This window comes from Chanodichthys erythropterus, chromosome 8 (assembly GCF_024489055.1).
Source record: "Chanodichthys erythropterus isolate Z2021 chromosome 8, ASM2448905v1, whole genome shotgun sequence".
NCBI classification, from domain to species: Eukaryota; Metazoa; Chordata; class Actinopteri; order Cypriniformes; family Xenocyprididae; genus Chanodichthys; species Chanodichthys erythropterus.
The window spans coordinates 22,874,395-22,893,667 of record NC_090228.1 but is presented as its reverse complement, the minus strand read 5'-3'; the positions used below and the strand labels follow the sequence as shown (position 1 = coordinate 22,893,667).

Here is a 19,273-nt window from a genome sequence, read left to right as displayed (position 1 = left end):
TTTTGCCCCACATTTTTAAGAAAAAATACACACCCCAGGCAATTATTTAATGTCATTTAATAAGAAAAATTTTTGAAATGGGAAGTTACTCCTATGAAATATTACATTTACTCTTTAAGGTTAATACAGATGCAGAGTATTTATATCTTTTTAGAGTAAATAATTGTGAGATTTTGCAGTAACTCCTCACTGCAGAACATGAGATCCATGATCCAGATCCAGGGGGTGGAGATGGGTAGGTTTAGGGATATTTAAAGTGGGAGGAATTGGATCTGGATCCAACCTCGCCCCCTGGATCTTGTTTTCTGCAGTGAGGTCCATATCAGATTTTGAGAAAATACAGAAACAATATTACATTTGACTGACCTACCCAATTAATAATATTTAAAGTCTTCATGAGCTGTCCAGAGTACAGTCATTTTTTTTATTCACTGCATATGATTATTCTCATTTATTACAGTGCTTGCCTCAATGAGTTCTTGTGACAGATCACAAAACATGGACAATGATGGCCACTTTTCAACACAGGTATGAAAAAACAAGCTTGTGCACTCTTTTCAATTTGGAAATGAAACTATACTGAAAAAAGCATTTATGGATATATTTTACATTTTCAGCATATGGTTACTTCATTAATACATAGAGTTGACTGGTTGGCTCATTTAGAAATAACGTGAAATGCTAACAAACTATAGGGACATTTGAATTATTGTTATCAATTGTAAGCAAATACTGTCCCCTTGTGGTTAAAGGTAACATATACATGCAGTAAGATAAGTTTTTTCTTTCTTTCAGGAATTTGCATCTACCGACTGCAACACAAGTAAGTGTTTGTTATTATTTATGAAGTACCATTTTAAATGTGCTCAGAACAACAAGTTTTATTTTGTTACAGCAGGTGCTGATGGTATAAATGTCTTTGGGCATGTTTGTGAGTCTCCCAGAAGAGTTTATCTCGGCACAGAGGACGTAAGACAAACTATTCCTGTAATTTGAATAATCTTAATCACCATAACAATAAAAATGGATTCTGTAATCTCTGCTGATATATGGTGCATGAAAAAACGTAATGAACACACTGGATGTAATGAAAATTACCAGCTTTGTTCCTTAAAGTATTTCAGTGGATACATGTTTCATATGATTCACTAAAAAAAGGAATGGTTTATATAATGTAGTCTCTACATTGTTAATAAGTTATATACAAACAGTGAGTTCTACATTCATTGTCACTAACAAAATGATTTCTATTTTATAGGCTATATATAATATTATATATTTATTATACTATTAATTTGCTCATTAAATAATAGCTAGATAATGTTTTTGCTTTGTTAACAACCTATTAACCTGTCAACCATGTGATGTAAATGTTTTATTTGTGGGATGAAATATGACTTGGACATGTTTTTGTGAAATTCACCCATCAAATTATTTCTTTATGACCATGAAATTCTCTCTTAATGGACAGGAAGAAAAAATTGACTTGTGCCATGCTGAAGATTCTTTCATAGCAAAGCACTGTTGCTTATCTGTGAACAATTTAACGGCAACACCTTCACAAGCTCTATCCTGCAAACATGAAGCAACATCTTACTGTGATTGTCAAAGTGAGGTAAAATCCAGACTTTCGGACAGTCTGAGACAAGTGAACCTTGGACAGAGACACAAGGAAAATCAGTTTGCGCCTTCAAATCTCCAGACTAAAGCACTAAGGCATGATGGGAATCCTCCAATAACCTTGGATGCCGGGACACAAACAGATGCTTTATCTTATTGTGATGTCTCAGTTCAGTGTTTGCTTATTCATCCCAGCAACTCTGTGTCTTTCCCCACTGTTGATCACAAAACCAACGTCCTTACCACAAGGCGGCTGTCTTCTAATTTTAATCAGATGCTCAAACCAACTACACTTAGTTCTACAAAGGATGGCCACAAAAGAACAGGAAATAGGCCCTCAGAGGCATCAGCAACAAACCAGCAGGCACCGAGACATACAAAATCACAAACCGGCATCTCCTTCCGCAAACTTCGTAGTCAGAAGAGCGCGAAAAGAGATTTGGCATCAGTTAGGCAGTAAGCAAAATTACATTTTGAAAAATGTATTGTTACTTCACTTCAAATTTGATGCATGTAGGATTGAAAAGCCAAATCTGAAAAACAATATTGTATGTTATATGTCTTTATTATTATCTCCAAGTACATATTCAAGTTTTCAAAGTTCATATATTTAGTTTTATAGAGTATAAATCTAGCAACAGTACAGCAACAGTAATCAAATACTGTACAACACAACATTTGTCCTCACTAGTTTCGATAAATGGTAGAAACGCTGCATTTTGTTTCACATAAAAATAAAAATAATTATAATAAAAAAATAATAATACATCCATACACTTAAAACAGATGTGTTCATTGGTAATAACACAAAGGGCTGTTCATGTTGGAGAACCTCCCGAGTACAATCTAAAATTTAAATACATCTGGTACACATGAAACTGATTAATAAACTCTAAATTACATCATACATGTAGACTGAAACTTTTCTAATGTCTCTTCTTGGACTTCAAGCAATAATATATTTTATGTTAGAGTTTTGATTGGTTTTGAATAGTTCACCCAAAAATTTCAGACATTTCTTTTTTTTTGTCCTTTTTGGAGATTGACCCCCCCCTGGTCATTATATGTTTTCATTATATGGAAAAAAACAGCTTGAACATTCTTCAGAATGTGTCCTTTTATGATCCACAGAATAAAAAATTTTTGGAATGATGCGAGGGTGAGTAATTATAATTGAGGGTGTATTTGTGGGCGAACTTTTCTTGTAAAATCTAAATTGATTTAATGCCAAACATTGTGCCAATTTAATTTGTGCTTCTCTCAACCAAATTAAGTTTTATCCAGTGGAAAATGTCAAATTACACATGATCATGTACAGTATCTGAACAAAATACACATTACACAAGGCCTGATGTGCACAATTATGTATCACTGAACACAGTGAAACCTTTAAACAGGTACTTAAGCTGACAAGTTATTGGTTGCTTTTACGAAAGCCATCAACTTGGTTTTGATAAAGCTACAACCACAACATATAGATTTTCAGGTGGATTTGGCACACTTTTATGTTTATTGGTCTATCTGTATACTTACGAAGTAGCACAACAGAACATCTGGATATTACAGTACTTGTCGAAACGGTTATCCTACACTGTTCCATGGACAAGACCAACTGCAATGATTTTTGTACACTAGGCTATAAGGAAGACAAATTAAAATAATAAAAAAGATGTATTTAATAAATCATAAAATGTAAACATTTAACATTTTTACATTTGAAGGAAAATAAATAATTAAATTTAAAAGAGTTAAAAAAAACAATAATGAAACAAACTGAAAAATATTTTATAAGGCCACACTACACTATCACAGAAAACTGCAGAAAGCTACATATGACTGTTTTGTGTCAATGATCCATAATCCTACAAACATGAAGATTCAAATTACAAAATAATTTATGGTATTTCAAAAACCAGACAGTGAAAGATGGATCACATATTATCACTATCATGCTTTAAAAGCCTTGAAGATTTTAATGAGGAGGACATGTCAAATTATGTTTATTCACTTCACTTAATTATTATATTTTGTTGATATCCAGGGAGTCACATTATTTTAGGCAATTGGTTTGGATTAATTTAGACTACTAGTCAAAAATTCAGACGCATTTGAATGTATAGAAAAGAATGATTTGTTGAATATTTTTGATCACTACATAATTCCGACACTTCCATTAATGATATTTTTAATATTTTGATGACTTCAGTATTATTCTAAAATACAATAAACCCTTTTCACATTTTTAGGGTTCTCAGAACTGGAAGTTGCCATAGTTAAATGTAAACTTCTAAAGTGGTGACATTAAGACAAAAACAATATCCTTCTGCATACAGTATATATATATACTGAATTTACAGCTAACATCTCATTTTACATAAATAAGCAGAGGATATTCATCTGACAGTGAAGGAACGAGCCAGAAACATACTGACAATATCATAAAAGCTGACATGGCACTGCGTGTTTGTTTGTGTGTGCTCTACAACCCTGTTCTTGCCATCGCGGTGAACGTCTGGATGAGAGAGGCTCAACCTGACCAATACAGTGGGCGGACCTGACGTCAGGGTTGAGCGAGGCTCAATCGACACCAAACCAGAGGTTTCACACGTGTTATTCGACATCTGATGCATCGTTGTCCGATAGGTGGTAGTTTGACCCTTTTACCCGAATGTATTCCACCTGCCGATCCTCATCAGAATCCGAGATGCCACACGAGCAGAGCCGGTTTTCAAACAAGGACTCAATTTCTTCTAGTCGCCGTCCCTTAGTCTCAGGGAGGCAGCCATAAATGAAAAAGAAACCAGTTAAAGCCAAACTGGAATAAAGGAAGAATACACCTGAAAAACAACAGAGAGATATTATTTAATAAATTATCATTTTAATAATGGCTAAGATACCAAAATTATACAGAAGTCAACTATACATATTTTTTTCTGCTGGCCTGGTAGGAATTGTAGTTCCAACATTTTCACTGGCCTCAACATCAAAGAATGGGCCATTTTTATTATTTTACTGTATATTTTTTTGTATTTTTAAAGGGTTAGTTCACCCAAAAATTACTCATGTGACTACAGTGGTACAACCTTAATGTTATGAAGCGACGAGAATAATTTATGTGCATATATTGGGGGGCGTGACTTTGGCACCACTTGAACCACTGCAGTCACATGAACTGTTTTAAATATGTCTTTAGTAGCTTTCTGGGCATCTGAAAGTGTTAATTATCTTGCTGGCAATGGAGGCCTCACTGAGACATCGGATTTTATCAAAAATATCTTAATTTGTCTTCCGAAGATGAACAAAGGCCTTACCGGTGTGGAACGACATGAGGGTGAGTAATAAATGACGTAATTTTTTAATTTTTGAGTGAACTAACTCTTTAAGTGATATTTCCTTTATGCATTTTTGATCATTTTTTTTCTTTACAAAAAGAAAATGTATGATACTGTAATTATCCAATGGCCTGCACTGCCTAGATGATGTCAACAAAAAAACAAAAGTTGTTTTATACGCAAAGCATTTTATTACATATTGATGAACTGTTACCAAGACAACCTTTCTTTTTCCTTTTCAATAATACACACTGAGGAATTGGCACAGTAAGTCCATGAAAGTGTGTTTAAAATGTCAATTTGCACAGGGACTTCCAGAGGAAAGTATTAGTGAGTCATGAACATAATTAGTTCTACAATGCCTTAATGCTTAGTATACTCTTGATGTTGAGAGATCAAATACTGTATTGATGCTGACAAAAAGGTCATGTTCATGACTGCTGTCATTGGACTAATTAGAGCATTACCGTAGTAAGTCAGATACTGGGCCATATGGAGGAACGTTAGAGACACCAACACATTGAAGGTCCAGTTCACCCCAGCCGAACAAGCATTGCCCGTGCTTCTGGCCCAAAGAGGGTAGATTTCAGAATTAACTGTCCATGGCATCGGTCCCATTCCTGTTAAGAGGTAAAACTATTTTAAATGACCTTGATGCAATGTCACAATGAACATGGTATAATTCCAGGTAAAACAGGTATATTTTCCCCAAAGCAACCTGTGGTTATACAGTATGTCTTGCTGAATGGCACAATGGTGATGGATTGCTGGTTCCTTCTGTAATAGTTTACAGAAGTTTAGCATGTATTGCTAAGGGAAAAAGAGTCCTCATCAGTATTAAGTGCTAGAATGAGACGGTCTAGTAAGTGCGCATTGAACAGCACACATGTTCCCACCCCCACGGTCACGGCACGAAAATACTATTAAAAATTCATTTAGGAAAAAAACTTATATTAACTGCCTGTTTATTAATGCAGTGCAGTAAATGACAACCGTCTGTGTTCTCCCAGTGGCTTACATTATTGGCAGTTTGGTGTTAAGTGATTAATTTCCACCAAAACAAAAGATAATACGTATGCCTTTATCTCCAAAAGCATTATTTTTGCCTTACATTTCATGAATTCAGATAAGCTCAGAACTGACTAATTTTCTGTCAGTTATTTTTCGTGAATTCTAATGTGTGCAAAGGATACACGATGCAACCTTCAAAATGAGCTGAATGAAGAATGTGAAATGGAGGCTGCTCTCCAAGGATCCTTGACACTTTTACCATCTCTATTGTTTCTCCTTTGAGACTGTCCTCCAAAAAAAAAAAAGACCCTATAGGTCATTTTTCAAGCACCTTATTACGACCTATATTTACGTTTTAAAGTCATGCGCCCTCTAGCTGGTGTAAAAATAATGACAGTGTCATGTTACGTCTGTCGTTATGAAATGACGTATAACCGTAGTTACCAATCAAAATTCGTGTTCATTTAAATACAACGTGTGGACTTTTTACACCATTTCTCCTATTTTTTTTTTTATTAACGACTACACACACCCCACCCCTAAACCTACCCTTATTGATTTATAGTGCATATGACTTTATGAGCACATGCATTCCCTGGGATCGAACCCACAGCCGCATGATCACATGATTGCATATTGTTATTGCAATACTCTGCCATTTGAGCTACATGAAACCCGAAATAAGTCGCAGATAAAAGGGAACAATGCATTAAAATGAAAGTGTCCTGTTGTCGATAGGGGCGTAACTTTAGCAAACGCTCCTATGGGTCGTATTTCATGAATTAAAATTAAAGTTTCCTGTAGTCGATAGGGGCGTAACTTTAGTAAACGCTCCTATGGGTTGTATTTCAGGGAAGTGACAAATGACCTATATGATCGTATGGGTTGGAGGACATGTTGCTCATAAGAATACTGGCTCATAACTGCCTTGTGGAATCAGTAGTGTTGTTGTGGCTCTGCTGAACAGAAGAGCGTGTACTGTATACTGAGTTAATTAAAAAACAATTTTAATCATCTTACCTGGGGCAAAAGATGCGAGATAGAGCACAAGTCCCAGGAGCACAACCCATGAATAAGAGGTTGGGCAAAAGTTATAAGCCCATATACCACTATCTGGCATATGTGTGGAGTTGGAGCACCTGTTAGAGTTAAATCCGACACACAATGAATTTTACAAGGTATATGAATTAACAGTTAAATAAATGAAAATGTATAAATAACGAAACAGCACTGCAGGTTCAACCACATGCAACATAATGCAGCAATGTGACAATGAACAATCTAAAACGTGTTAAAAAGATAGAAGTTGGAAAATACCTTTTTTTTTTTTTTTGAAGGGCATGACAACTTTGACAACCAGTTTTATTACAGATTTGACATCTGTAAAGTTTTATCAGGCAACTTAGCAATGTACTTTAGAATGAAATCACATAATATGCCCAAATATACAGCTCAAGTACACACGTAATCCTGGCTTCACTAGTGACTCACTTGCCCCACGCTGCTCTCTCGGTGGAGGTCGGATTGACGGGCACACAGGAGGAGGCAAACACAGCAGTGCTGTTTTCCTGATAACAGTAACCACAGCTGGGGTCCAACATACAGGGCTCGCATGACCTGGAAAGGTAATTTGAGAGCAAGATAAATTACTTAAAAACTAAAACCTAAGACTCCTCTCTGTTGACGTATGCAAGCCTACGCTGCAGTAAAGCCATTCACATATTAACAACCGAAAGATTAAATCAAGTTCAATCATGACAACTCTCGGAGTGGATTAAATTCAACCAGCATTTATTGGCATGGGGTATGAAGTATACATGGCTTGATTTTGCCGTACGAGATCTGCTACGCTGCTGCTGTTGCTGCTGAGCAAATACAAATTGTTCAGATTAGTCAAATAAAACAACAAGGAAAAGGCTGCTGCAAGAATGGTAGAACCCCCGTAGCAGATCTCTACAGGTGGCGCTGGGGAGGAGGAGGGATAACAGCGCTTCACGTTGCGCAGCTTGTCGATCGCAGGCTAGGGTACGATATATATAGTTGCGTGGATATGGAATTACTCCCGATTGGCTGATGCCATGGCGTAGAAAGAACCAATCAGCGCTCGGTTAGAGTTTCATGACTGAACTTTGTATTTACACATTTTCCCTTGTTTGGTAAGCTGCTTTACTTTTAAAAACGCAGTAATAAAGTTTGTTGCATCTTCCGTTTTATTCAGCTGCATAAATGGCTTACTTAGAAATATTTATGATTATAAGATCATAACCACAATCTCATTAACATATGACCACCACATTTACATATCAACACCTATTAAGTATTTAGCTCCAGTTGTTTTGGTCAATGGATACTTGGTCATGGCAGTTACAGTGTGCCCATCAAATACTGTATTCCATTATGGAAGATTTGAGGACAGGGCTTTTGAGAGACGGTCTATACACAAATTGGTTTGCTGCTGTGATGATAGCGCAGCCATTATGCATCCATTAGCAGGAAAATAAACATGCTTTGTTTTGGCGGTGTGTTTATGGTGAACTGGAGGATGGTGTAAGAGTAAATTAGGATGGAGAGAGAGGCCACGCTCTGTCAGACTACGGGGTGGGGGGAAGGGGTGTGGGGGGGTCATTGTTATGAGGTTACACGAACTTCAGACTCTCTATTACCATGACATTAAGGAACAGCAAGAAGCCTGGACCCCCTAACACACGCAGTTATTACTGCAAAGTACACACCAACAGAGCCAAAGATAAAATTGATTTTCAGTCAGGTTGAAAGCCAATGACTTGTTTGTTGACAAAAGCAAGAGAAACCCATTAGAAATGGTATAATTTCACAATAAGAGTACTGATAGATACACAAGTATAGTAATAGATCTTCACTGGACTCAACAAACTATATATAGAAAAAAAAAAAAAAAAAAAAAAATCAACAAATGGCATTTGCAATCAATTTTACTGTGAATGTGATGTGTTGTGAAACAATAAAATGATACAAAATGTAGAGTGGGACTTGATTCAATCCTTTATAAATTGATGGTGGAAAATTAATAATATTTTAACAAACTGCTTCACTCCTATTTAAAAAAAACCTTGACAACCAAATTAACTTCAATAGGGAGCAGGAAATTACTTCATAGCTAGGCATGCAGTCCCTCAATGGCTGTGTTATGGTCAATAAATATCTTAAAATATCAGATTTTAGGGCAAGGTTAGTTCAGGTTATACAATGTTATACTGCACGGCTCTCCAAAAACTTATTTCAGAAATAATTCATGATATTTGGAAAAATACACGTTACCTTGAGAAATGTATTTTTTATACTAATCTAAAATGTATATTTACAAAAATATATCAGGCAATATGGAAAGGAAATATGTTCTTTCTTCACATGACAATTTAGAGTAGTCAATTTAAACTTATCTTGAAAATAGTATAAAATATAAATGACTCACAAACCAGAGTGAAATCAGACTTGAATGAGTGCAGTGGAATATAGAGGACTACACCCCTGTTGAAACTTGCACTTTTGAGGAGACTTTTTTGAGGAAGTGTTTATTGTGGGTCCTTGGATAGGATGAGAGTCTTGGTATGCATTTTTTAGGCCTGATATCACATGCCACCGCTTCCGGGTCCAAGCGCTACATCAGATGCCATAAGCAAACCACAAATGGTGCTAATATACACTCATGATGGGATGTAATTCTACTAAAAAATCCCAATCCTAACCATTATCTTAATACTGAAATCTCAGATAGTCGGACAGTAATTCATCTTTTATGAATACTTAAAATATTAGTGTTCGAGATGCTATGAGCATGGAGACTGTAGCATACACAGTAAGTTTTAAATAGCTTAGGTTAAATGTGTAACATACATATAAACAGTGCACTGTAAACAGCTATTAAGATTCTCGAGTGAAACGAGTAGAGAATTGGACCCGGAAACAGTATTCCTTACATCAGGACTTAACAAGCGGATGGGGTGCCAGGGTGGGTAAAGCTTTAAAAGCCCTGCTTTACAACTTTTGGCCTGAGGTTTGATGAGGACCATGATGTGTTATTCTCCTTTCTAGTAAGAATTGGAAGATAAGTCTCAATTTCTGCAGTAAAGATGATATTGCCACTGCAATCCACCTGGGGTCAATGGTACCGGCAGATGGTGCCGAGACGATGATGTGGAGACTGATGGTATTCATAAGGTCCCTAAGTTCCACAGTTCCAATTGTACAGTGTTTCGGAGCTGTCTGTTCAACTCATTTTCATGCATCTCCCATAGAGGCTTGATATTGATTTATATTCACTTTATTCCAGTATGAATTCCCCAGATCACTTCAACTGTGGTTCCTAAACCAGGACCCATCTAGAAAGATATAATCTGTCTCTGTTGGACTTTTTAGACTAAAATATTAATTTGAAATACATTTTTTACTCTTTCATACTATTTTAATGGGTATATAGTTACCAATTTCATTACTATAAGACAGATAAACAATATATATTGGCTTATTGAAGAAATTATGCATCAACATGGAACTTGTAGTTCAGTAAGTGAAGTCACATGTTAATTCAGCTGCTGCTCTGATGGATTCTGTTAGTTCATTCAGGGAATTTCATCCGACTAATTCAAACTAGCTCAAGATTTTGTGAGCCTTCTTGAATGATGCATTAAAAGAACTGCTTCATAAGAGTAAAATTTGTTTGTGAATCGGACTACGTAGGTAGTCATGTTGTATGTTTATTTTTGCATGCAGCCCATGAGGACCATACGAAAAAGATATTTATTTAAGTGTGCTATTAGTATACTTCTTTTAAACTAAAAATAAGAAAGTATACTTTCAGTCTACTTTTTATGTAGCCTACTTCTCAGAAATACTTAAAATTGCACTGCACTTGACTTACTGAGAGAAAAGTCTTAGTATACTGACTTGCACTCAATCTTTTGATCGAGACATACTTAAAAGTATTCTAAGTATACTTGGCTTGTAGTTGTGTTTACTCTTTTGATTAAGTAGCCTATTAAATACACTTTCCACATATATTTATAATATATTTTTCACACAGTTTTACATACTGACTTATAAACTTACATTGTTGAAAAATATTGACTTATAAAGAAAACAGATATGTCCCTAAATCTGAGTATCTGAATTTTTGTCTAGGCTAGTCCACTGGTAGTGTACTGTACATAGGAATTTTCTTCAAATCTACTTTACTCTTTCCCCACCATTGACTGAATTTTGTGGTTATCCATGTTTATCCATGTTTTATATGGTAGGGGGCACTATTATGTTTCTTCTAGTACAGAATCTCCAATCAAAACACAGGTGAAGAAAAAGCAGAAACATGTGATTGCAGAAACAAGATTGCTCACACAAATGTAAAATAAAGCGATCATCAAACATTAAACAGCATATAAATCAAAACTGTCTAACGTTACTGAATGAAATGCTGACCCAGGATGAGCTATAGTGCTTTGAAGCTTTGGGGTTGATGAACTCGATCTACTCCATCTGTGCTTTGATCATCGTTCTGAATCTGATCCAGAGTCTTTGACAAAAATGCAATTTTCTCAGCTTTTTTTTTTTTTTTTTTTTTTTTTTTTTAAATGTTTCTTTTTTTTAAATGAAACTTACATTTAAGTGTTGATAAAAAAGGAAGCATGAAAATAGAATAAAATGTTTTTAAAATGGAAAGTTAAAGTACAGTAAAAGGTATATTTCAAGTAAAAAAAAATATTAATACCAAAAATAGGAACATAGTAGTATACTTAAAGTGCAAATATAATATATAAATAGTAAACTATAAGTATGATGTTATGTTCACTTAAAGAAAACCTACAAGAAAACTTGCAGTATAAAACTACTAAACTACTTTACTGAGAGTATACATCAAAGTGTACTTTGATAAACAAAAAAATGTAATACTAGTATTAAAATAGTAATCTACTAGTATACTTTACAGTTTTTTACAATCGCTAGGACACATTTCTCAATACTTAGGTCACTTCTTCAAAACTCTTCACACAGTTCTCCTAACCAACTTTCATCTTGGCACAGCAGTTAATTTCACATTCAGAATGCACTAAATCCACCAAAACACTTCATACATGTCTCAAATCAACTCATTCTTCCAGAACACTAGCAAAGGTTTTCACCCAGCAAACACACTTTGTCACTCATAAAACACTGACCTAAAAACACTAACATCAGTTAGCAATATACGTTTTCATTTTTAAAATTTCTTAACAAAACAAGAATGACACTCTCTACTGCTTATAATTCACTGCACTTTATGTTGCATGGTCCATGTTTACATTACAGAACAAAATTATCCCTAAGTTTCCCCTTTGAATTGATGGTAATGAAATTAAAAGGCTAATGCTTGTGTAGGTGTTCAGTTTCAGCTAATAGTTTTGATAGTATTTGATTTTTTTTAGATTCAGAATATATTTCATAACTATATTACTGTAGAAATGTAGCAAATTTCTGTCTTATCCAGTTTTGTATTATGTTATTGTTTTGAACATAAGTTTAACAGTTTTGAAAACAGTATGTAAGCATGTGCAAATTGGCCTGTACGTACAAAGAGTTTTGGCGGTTGTTGTGTCTGAGTGAAAAAAGAATTCATGAAATTTGAGAGATGTAGTCATTGAATGCATTTTGTACCAAAGCAATGATAATTGATCCTCACTTTAGCCCACATAGACTTCTGTTGTGCTCACTGTGTGAAGAGTTTTGCAAAAGTGACCTAAGTATTGAGAAATGTGTCCTTCACTTGTAGTACAGATGCAGTCCAAATGAGAAACATAGTTGTGAACTTAAAGTTTACTACTGTTACACTTATAGTACACTTAAAAGTATACTTTCATATTCTAAAAAGTGGGCCAATTTAGTCCCAAGCAGTATTGAAATATTACACTTCACATTTTACTACTAGTACATTGATATTAGTATACTTACTACATAAAGTATACTTAAAATATACTTAAACATTACTTGAGTATACTTCTTCGTAAGGAGAGTGCCATTTTTTAACAGTATTGCAGGAAACAATAAATTGTTCTGCAACATGAATGTGGTACATCATGAGAGAAACATAAAATTTCAGTTTTACCCACCAACAAACTAATTGATAATTGTACTTCATGGCCTCTTCATAGCTTTTGGGTGAATTATCTCTTTAACTTCCTTTGTCAACTAACTTCTTCAGAAAAACCATGCTGTTCAACAAGCTTCAACAGTTGGCTGACCGAGGAAGTCTTGCACATTTAGGAACTTGCACTACTCTGGGCAACTGTCTCTTCAGTCACTTTTATTACATGCTAAATGACAAGACACCAAGTAACAAGACAGCTGTCGCTATATAGGCACTGATTATACTATATCCTATATAGTGTACCTATGAATTATTCATACTACATCTAGAGAAGTTCTAGAAGATAACAATGCCAAATAAATCATACTCACAGATGTGTTGTGCAGCTGGAGTTGGGTGTTGTGGGGTCTGTCTGATGTAGTGTAACAGGAGGGGAATGCTGGGCTGACAGGAGGAAGCCAACAGACAGGATACAAAGACTCAAAACAGTACCTGTACACAAAGATTTAATCAAAAATACATATTCATATATAAAAATATATTTTGGATTATTTTTTTTATCTCAAATTGTTCAAAAAAGCGTTTTAAATAGCAAAAATGTGGGGGAAATGTGGGCAAGTTTTCATACAGAGAAGTGATCACAAGCACTATGTCTTTGTAATTATAAGTTTAATTACAATATTTGTTGGCCAAACCAGTTGGTTCATATGTTTGCATATTACCATTATGATTTTTTTTTACATTTGTTTCTTGAATTAAATGTTGCTAAGACGTAATTAATTAGAATAAAATAAAATTTAAATACAAATACACAACCATTCACAGGTATTTTTCTTTTTGAAAGAAATTAATACTTTAACTGAGGCAATGATGCATTAAACTGATTAAAAGTGACAGTAAAGACATTTACAATGTTACAAAACATTTTATTTCAAATAAATGCTGTTCTTTTGATCCTTCTTTTCATCATAGAATCTTGTAAATAATGTATAATGCTTTCTACAAAAATATTAAGCAGCACAACTGTTTTCAACAATGTAAAATTATTAGAAATGTTACTTGCACCAAATAAGTATGATTTCTGAATCATGTGAAACTGAAACAGCTTTGCCATCACAGGAATAAATGACAAATTAAAATATATTATAATAGAAATCATTTATCATTTGCATTGAATTGTAATTATATCAATTTCACAATTTTTTTTTTACTGTATTTTTTAAAATAAATATACTGAATATACAGTATTATGCTTCTTTAAGTATGTCAAAATCTTACCAAAGATGCTCCCCATTGTAAGTCTGCGTCTGCCCACCCTTTCAACCAACCAAACGCCCAGCAGTGTAAACAGGAAATTTGTGAACGCTGTTACAGTCACTAGCCAGATGGCCAACTTGTCATCACGTACTCCTGACATCTGCAGAATGGTGGCGCTGTAGTACCTACAGATAGGTCACAGATAGGGAATATGAGGTTTTTGTTGTTTGAATTAAGGCTGCGTGATGTATCGCATGATACGAAAAATCGCAAAGGCTACGATTGTTTTTTTTGTTTTTTATGCGCAGCTTGTCAGTGAAATATTGCTCCATTTGAAAGCACTGAGAGTTTGAGTTGCTTATAATGTATTTGAAAAAGCAACAAACGTCAAACATCTTTCCAGACATGAGAAGCATTTATTAACATCTTGTCCAACAAAAGACAACATTTAATAATGGTTTTACTCCAAACTCACTTCATAACAGTTGAGAATCCTTCTGTGAGATGATGTGGCTTCTTACACAGAATAAGGCAGTCGTGTGTTTATTAGTCATTTTTAATCAATCAAAGCACTTCAATCTTCTATTTATTCAGCTACAGCGATAGTATGATGCACATAGGGATTTCCTGGAATGATGCGTGTTATCTACTTATGCGGCAGGTCATATTTGGACTTTCTGAGTTCTGGCTTTCAGATGGAGAAGCATTTACTACTGATCACAGAGCTGTACAGCTCTGACAAGCTGTGCATAAAATAACCACAGCCTTTTCCAAATCACGTGTGATAAAATTTGTGATCAATCACTATATATCGTGCAGCCCTAGTTTGAATCAAATTAAAAACAGACAGCAGCAACAATATTAGGCTGCTGTCACTTTAAGAGCTAATGAACGGATCCAATATACTGATACATGTGTTTTCTTTCTCAACTGTTTACGTTTTGTTTGAATTTGTTTTTTCAAGCAGAAGAAGACATGAAAGAGAGATCAGTTCTGTATTCGTGTCCTGAGACGCAAATTTCCGGGCATGTGCTTCAGATGGGTGCGCACTTCCCACACAGCACGTGAGAAATGAATTGAGTGAGTTACCTTTCGTGTCTTCATGTTTGGAATGGAATACAGTTGCATTGCATTGTGGGTATTTCTCTTCAGAAATAGTAAGAGTAGTATGTTAGTATGCAATTTTGAACATAGCCAGAGGCTGCTTCCTCTCTGACTGAGCCAGCCAATCAGTTCCACTTCACCATGTAGTATCAGCCAATGAGATTGTGGCCTTGCAATCAATTCATCCACATGTTTCTGGCTGATGTCATTTCATCTTTTTCAGTTAAAACAGTTTCTTTTTCAAGCATACTTACAACTAATTGACTCATTATGATTTGAAGGACTTTTAATCCTTCAAATAACCCTTTCATCAACATAAGCAGGGGATAAAATGGATTTTTAGCTGTTACTGTTACCTAAACCAACAGTTGTGCATGAATGTGTTTTAAATCCTCCTTTACAATTAAAAACCTACAATATGCAGTCATTCTATACCGTAATTAAGCATTTACTTAAAAACACAGACACGCACTCGCCTGTGACATCAGCACTTGAACTCTGCATAATGGATGTGAGGTTAAGCGAGAGAGCGACACTGGAGCAACTGTGTTTCTCTCTACACAAAGGATTGAAGCAGGAAAACATTCATTAACCCAAAGTAAAATGCCATCTCCCTGCTCTCTTTCTCTCTCACACACATTCACAAGAGATTTGCATTATTATATGTTGCCATAGTCTTGCATGCCAACTTATACAAAATCAGCTAATCCAAAAATTAAAATTCTTTCAACAATTCACCCTCATGTCATTCCAAACTATGACCGTATGACCATCTTTCTTCTGTGAAACGCTAAACAAGACAGCTTGCAGAATGATCATGCTATTGCATGCAATCCATACAGTGCAAAGTAAATGGTGACCAAGGTGCAAAGTCGCACTACTTTGAATGGGAGAAACCACAGTGTGCAATATAGTGGCTCACGCTATAAGTCCCACATTCGAAATACAAGAGCCAATTGCCAATTGGTAAAGTCATTGCATCAGTGTAGCTGCTGTTAGAAATGTGATTTTTCCTAAACCCTGTCCAGCAGCCAATTCAAGCTAGATTTCTCTGGTTATGTCATTCATGTCATACATTAATTCAATGTATTACATGCCATTTCTTTGTAATTATTTGTGAAATTTACTATCAATTTCTAAAGTTACAATTTCAAGTTAAAATTGTTTCTACACCATTTTTTTTTCCCGTTTACACATAGCTTAAATACTCTCTAACCTTAACCTTAGTATAGCATTGGAAGCATATCCTGATAGTCGCAATTACTGTTTGTCGCAAATGAATCCAAATCATGCAGTTAGAGGATCCAGTTCCCATAGAAACCTGAGACTCACGCTTAGGACTGCAAATGCACATTGGATGGACCAATCTGAAATATATGTTTTTTTAATCGTTATTGGAGAGTAAGAAACAACATTTACTGGACTGTTCATATCAGAGTTTATTGCTGATTTGAAATATGTTATTTATTTTGGCAAGCAGTTTTTGAGATTTCAGTATTTCCCAATTGAAATAGATTTAGAGCTTGTAAAATTGCTGCCCAGACAGGCCTGGCTCCAGCTTTGAGATGTAAGGTGGGCCAAGTGACATTCCCGGTGGGGTGGAGTTTTAACATTATATTACTTTTTCCCCATAACAGATTTTGTAACTTTATTTTCACAAAAGGGGCAGGTCTTAAAAGAGACTTTATATATGAACTTGCCCTACCAAAATGTTCACTGCCCCCACAAATAAATAAATAAACAAATTAGTATTTATTTTATAATATTTAATGAATAATGTTGAATAAATACAAGTAAACAGTCAGCAATAACATAAGAATGAATAAACAAATTACAAGCAATAATACAATTAAATACAAAAGAGCAAAAATACAAATAAACAAATTTCAGGTAGGTCTAACAGTATTCAGGTACGAAATACTATAATGTATGAATTAATATATATATTTCAGTCATGACAACTCTTGGGAGTGGATACATTTTGTAACGATGTAGCGGTTCGTACAGCTATTAATCAATTTATGGGTTAGATATATGAATATGATAAATCATAAATCTTTATGATTCATGATGATGCATATACCGACCCAAGGGGGAATTAAACATATATTGTGAATCAATTACAACAAATTATAATTAATTACATATATGATTAGTTCAGGTTCAATAATTATTTAGAGAAACTACCAGCTCATCCAGCAAATCGTTGCTTCTCATAAAATATTATGAATGGAGTTATTCTCTGGCCATGAGAATAAATTCCTATTATAGCATCAAAGCATAAAACAATTGAAAAATGTTAAAGTGACTTGGCCTTCAGTTGAAAGAACAAACAGAACAATCGAGCATGAATAAGTGTTTAATATATGCAAACTGCGACTACAGAGATTATACGTCTAAAATATATACAGAAGGTATACACACATATATATATATATATATATATATATATATATATATATATATATATATATATACATATATATATATATATGTGAAAATGAAGAAAAGACAGGCAAGGAAAGATGATCAAAGAATGGCAAATTACACAGTTAAACCCTTTTGAGAGAGCCAGCACAGAAATCAGTTTAAACAAATTTCAGAGGAATTATAATACTTGCTTATTGGTTCAAGTCCGTGTGTAGCAGTTTCAATGCGCCTGGCTGGGTTGGTCCTTTCCGAGAGGGTTTCTCCGGCGGGGTTTTCAAGCGAGGTTTAAACTTAAGTAACTTAACCGAAGAGAGAGAGAGAGAGAGTCCAAAGAAGTGGTGGTCCCGAAAAGAGGAGCACGATGGAGGCGCGTGGTCACCGGAGACGTCCGGGAGAGACGTGCACGAGGTGCTCGTGAGAAAATCGGGAGACACACCGAAGAATCCTGAGGTGGAATAGCCAATGACATTGCTGCGAAGTTGGTGGGCAAGTTATTTCTTTGTCTTGTCTCCAAGCTGACTTTACATACCTAATGACTATCAGATCGGATTTCGAGATGGGGTGCTTTCTTCACAATATCATTAAACACATAGAAAAATGCATTTGTCAGCTATGTGACCTATCTCAGTGAATAGCTCGAGTCCGAAAAGAGATCAAACTCGATAGATTAGAAAGGCATAAAAAAGAAGTTATGGTTTACAGACAAAATTCCAGCATTAAAATGCACACTAGCACAAATACATTCATTTAAACACTAGAAAACATGCATACTCTGGAAATACATGATGGATATATTTCAGCATAGTTGTATTTTACATATACAGTCAAAAATATGGTTACATGGATTTGAAAGTACTTCTGATTGAGATGCATACAGAATTCCAGTTTCATACCTGAACTATGCACATCCTATATCATCCTATGCACTATAATCCTATTAAAACTAAAGAAGTTATTCAGTCAAGAGCAGCAAATTATTAAAAATTAAAAACAGGATTTTTTTTTTCTTTTGTTCTTTAATTTGCATTAATGACACAAGGCAGCAGCAGGTATATTAAGCTACTGTCACTTTAAGACCAAATGCATGGATCTCTAGGCATTTTGACATAATTTTGTGTGTATTCGTCCATATAAGTGCGATAAGACGCAAAAGAGAACTCAGTTTTGTAATAGTGCACTGACTGAGACGCTGTTATAGATCCCGTGTTCCCCTGGACTCCATTTCCCATGATCCTCCTGTTCTCCACACCTGCACTCACTTCCCTCGTCAGCTCCTCATCGTCACTCATCACCTGCACCTGGACTCTATTGTCAGCACTCCCCATATATTGCACTCACTCCCTTCACTCCTCGTCCGTTCTCTGTTGTGTTATGTGTATGTTTGGTGATTCCCTGCCGTTGTTGATTAAAGAGTGTTTATGATTGT

The 19,273-nt window shown here is 35.1% G+C and overlaps 1 protein-coding gene across 1 annotated transcript in view; it reads right to left on the bottom strand.

Moving 5' to 3' along the window:
• Positions 1-2,111: 2,111 nt before the first annotated feature.
• LOC137023980 (proton myo-inositol cotransporter) overlaps positions 2,112-19,273 on the bottom strand; it is a 94,331-nt gene continuing 77,169 nt past the window's right edge. Inside the window, exons 5-10 of the mRNA XM_067391120.1 lie at positions 14,335-14,498; positions 13,428-13,548; positions 7,455-7,580; positions 6,984-7,102; positions 5,420-5,572; positions 2,112-4,457 (exon numbers count right to left, since the gene is read on the bottom strand). Of these exons, the coding sequence (XP_067247221.1) occupies positions 4,231-4,457; positions 5,420-5,572; positions 6,984-7,102; positions 7,455-7,580; positions 13,428-13,548; positions 14,335-14,498 (910 nt within the window). The 3' untranslated portion in view covers positions 2,112-4,230. The remainder of the gene's footprint in view (positions 4,458-5,419; positions 5,573-6,983; positions 7,103-7,454; positions 7,581-13,427; positions 13,549-14,334; positions 14,499-19,273) is intronic.